The sequence below is a fragment of the Diaphorina citri genome, unplaced genomic scaffold, assembly GCF_000475195.1.
Source record: "Diaphorina citri unplaced genomic scaffold, Diaci psyllid genome assembly version 1.1 scaffold3937, whole genome shotgun sequence".
In the NCBI taxonomy this organism is placed as follows: Eukaryota; Metazoa; Arthropoda; class Insecta; order Hemiptera; family Psyllidae; genus Diaphorina; species Diaphorina citri.
The window spans coordinates 1-3,662 of record NW_007381336.1 but is presented as its reverse complement, the minus strand read 5'-3'; the positions used below and the strand labels follow the sequence as shown (position 1 = coordinate 3,662).

At 41.3% G+C, this 3,662-nt stretch overlaps 1 protein-coding gene and 1 long non-coding RNA gene across 2 annotated transcripts in view; both read left to right on the top strand.

Moving 5' to 3' along the window:
• LOC103520682 (FACT complex subunit spt16-like) overlaps window positions 1–2,957 on the top strand; it is a gene marked incomplete at both ends in the record, with an annotated part of 23,507 nt that extends 20,550 nt beyond the window's left edge. The window contains one exon of the mRNA XM_026831703.1: window positions 2,829–2,957. Within this exon, the coding sequence (XP_026687504.1) occupies window positions 2,829–2,957 (129 nt within the window). The remainder of the gene's footprint in view (window positions 1–2,828) is intronic.
• On the top strand, window positions 2,005–2,793 carry LOC113472116. Its single transcript, XR_003394566.1, has 2 exons — window positions 2,005–2,053; window positions 2,671–2,793. It is a non-coding gene; the product is annotated as an uncharacterized LOC113472116 (long non-coding RNA).
• Window positions 2,958–3,662: the final 705 nt, after the last annotated feature.

The following is a 3,662-nucleotide window of genomic DNA, read 5'->3' as shown; positions in this document are numbered from 1 at the left end:
TGTAATTAGGGCGTAGTCCTAATTTTTAAGGCGGGGCCCGCCCTCTCTCTCGGCGCCCGGAATCGCGCAATGTTCCGTCTCGCGCGATGGTTGATTCGAGGCATTGATCCGACCGAAGTAACCGCTGAAACCGTCGTCCCGCCTTGATCGGGGTGAAAGAAAACCTACCACCTAGCTTAAAGAAATACATGTCGCCTTCGTAAAGAAAAAAGTAAGAAGCAAGACATTGCGTCCAATTCGTATGCAGCTCGCAACTGACTATAAACTCCCCACTTACATGCCGGTAAACTTCTTACACAATAAAGAAAGTAAATCAAATGTGATAATAATACATAAAATAAGATTTATTTTTTTGGGTAGTCCACTTAAAAGCTGTACCCGTCCTGTGTTAGACACTAATATTCCAACCAGCTCAAATTGATGTCAAATTCCTGCCTCCTGAACCAAATTGACTCGTAACTTCTACCAAATTGACTCGAATTTTTTCGTTCTCGAAACGGCTGCCTTTCTCCTATCCTGTCCTCCTTCTCTCTTCGATTTCGGGACGATAAGACCATAGCAGTTACAGTACCCTCTATCAAACCTCTTCAAAAAAAAAAAGTTTAATAAAGAGGTTTGATAGAGGGAACTGTAACTGCTAAGGGTCTTATCGTCACGAAATCGAAGAGAGAAGGACAAGATAGGAGAAAGCCAGCCGTTCCTATAAGCCGACCATTATCTGTTTGGGATAAACAGATAAGGTTCGTTCTCGGAACGGCAGGCTTTCTTCTATCCTGTCCTCTTTTCGATTTCGGGACGATAAGACCTTAGTAGTTACAGTTCCCTCTATCAAACCATTTTTAGAAATAAACACAACCCCGACAAAAAAAATGTGACTTTGCTGAGAAATGAACAGCTCATCTCTCAAGGGGATTTAGCTAGAATGATGGGGATTCAGCTAAAAAGATCGTTCACCTGGCACGAACACCTAGTCTCTATACAAAAATATACGCAATTTAAACTAAAGCTAAAACCTGGCTCCGTGCTATAATTACAAGTGAACAGCATTGAGCAGAAAGGAACCAGAAACCACTTTCAAAATGAAAAAGTTTGAAGAGTTGTGACGTCAGATTTCAAGAAAGGATGCGCAGAAACGTATGCGCACAAACACATTAATGTGTTACCTGTGCTCGGGAGAGTTGATGTGACGTCATCGCCTACAGGAGCTTATGCCGTGACGTCAGATTTCAGAAGTCGTAGGAGAAAAAAAAATTCCCTAGTTCCTCATTTTTTCAGCTCTTTGACTTCGAAACATCACCCAAGTAAGCGCAACTGTTCTATTTACATATTTTTGGGTGGTTTTCTGCTTAAGGCTGTCCAAATAATGCTTTATATTACAAAAAATTACCAGACTGTTAAAGCTAACCATATACTTTTTTTACAAATGTTAACGCCCTTTAGCTTCTTCTGCATGCTAATTAAACGCTTTCATCATTTTTACTTTTTGTCAATCCACTCCTGGAGGTCTCTTTTAGGTTTTTCTCTAAACAAATCTGTCACTTGTTACCCGGCTAACCGTGCCCCCCCAATTATTTTCTTTTGATTTCAGGTGACACAGTGGTTGTCAACGAATCCGGCCCAGCCTCCATTTTAACCAATTTGAAGAAGAAGCTAGCCTCGGTGTCTATTCTACTCAAGGGAGAAGACGAAGAAGAAGACGATGAGGAAGAGAAGGAGAATGAGCCCCAGCAGCCTGCCCCTCTGGTATGATATATTAGTCTTAGGATAATAAGCTACAGAATAGATTAATAATTAGTCTTGGAATAATAAGTTAGCCTCGGTGTCTATTTGTAGGAACCTTTGAAAATTAGTCCCCCGTTTCCCCCTGGATTCCTATCCTCCCTCCTCTTTGATTTCGGGACTATAAGATCTCCGTTGTTACAGTTCCCTCTATCAAACCTGTGAAAAAAGAAGAGGAAAAAAAAAATCAAATTATTAGTATTTTTTTTTTTTTTTATCTAGGTAGATTATGTTCGGGAAGAAGAAACACGTGGATGTGCAGTTCTATACGGAGGTAAGTGAAACTGTTTCACTGAATCAAGAAAAGGAAAGAAAAAAAAGGTTAAAAAACACTACTTGTTCTTCGCCTTTACCCATGTACTTACAGACGGGGTCGGCGTTTTTCGTCAGCCTCTCAATCCAGCCCCGACTAGGGTGATTGCTTTGGGCCGACATTTGGTTTTGGCTACAAATTTTACGAGTGGATGCCCTTTGCACTCAACCTCCCTGCTATTTCTTTAGCAAGAGAAATTCAGACTTGTATACTCCCTGTTCAAAGTCCCCCAGCCAGACTAAGCTGGTCTACTCCCTGTTTAACGTCCCCCAGCCAGACCCCCAGTTTTATAATTATTAAAACTCGTTCTAACAACGTACACGGATCTGGGCAAACACCAACACATATAGCGAAGCTATACTAGGTAGTTTTTATAATTATTAAAATTAGTTCTAATAATTTTTTTTTCTTCTTTCTAATTAATCAGGATGTTCATTTACTCTATTTGTTGTAATATATGTTCCCACAATATATCAAAATATGTATATAAGACCTTGGTTAGACTGCGGGGGTAAAGGGACTTTTCAGTCCTATCCCAGCAGGATAAACAAGGTATATTCTATTCTATTCTTGTTCAGGTGGGAGAGATCAACACAGATTTGGGTAAACACCAACACATGCACGATCGAGACGATCTGGCTGCTGAACAATCCGAGAGAGAATTGAGATCCAAACTGAAAGCGGCGTTCAAGAGCTTCACGGAAAAGGTAAGAGAAGAAAGAAGGAATCTATTCAGGTGGGAGAGATCAACACAGATCTGGGCAAACACCAACACATGCACGATCGAGACGATCTGGCCGCTGAACAATCCGAGAGAGAATTGAGATCCAAACTGAAAGCGGCGTTCAAGAGCTTCACGGAAAAGGTAAGAGAAGAAAGAAGGAATCACCTTCTATCTTTGGTCAATAAAAAAGACAATTTTTTTTTTGTAATAAAAAAATAAAAATAAAAACAAATACAGTAGAAATATACATTTTTTTAAAGAGGTTTGACAGAGGGAACTGTAACAGCTATGGTCTTATCGTCCCGAAATCGAAGAGAGAAGGAAGAGAGGATAGGAGAAAGCCAGTCGTTCCGAGAACGAACATTATCCCATCAGGATAAAATCCGCCCCGGGCGGGAATCGAACGGATAGGAGAAAGCCAGCCGTTCCGAGAACGAACATTATCCCATCAGGATAAAATCCGCCTCGGGCGGGAATCGAGCCCAGTGGCCTAGCGCTTACAAGGCAGACGCACTACCAACTAAGCTAGCTAGGCTGGCTGAACCTTAACTTAATTTATGCCGACAGAAATATACATTTTAAATTAAAATTTATCAAGGAAAGGCGAAATTTACTTTTGTCTGTGTTCGATTAGTAATATTATTAAGTTAACCACCCCCAAGACCGAGGCTCATTGAAGAGGTTGATTCCAAATGTCTACCCCACTTGAGTGGCATAAGCGAAAGAAGAAGAACACCTTGTACATATTTTAGAATAGGATATACCTTGTTCAAGTCAGCTCCCATGGCGTAGTGGTCACTGCACTCGCCTTGCACGCGGGAGACCCGGGTTCGATTCCCGGCGGGG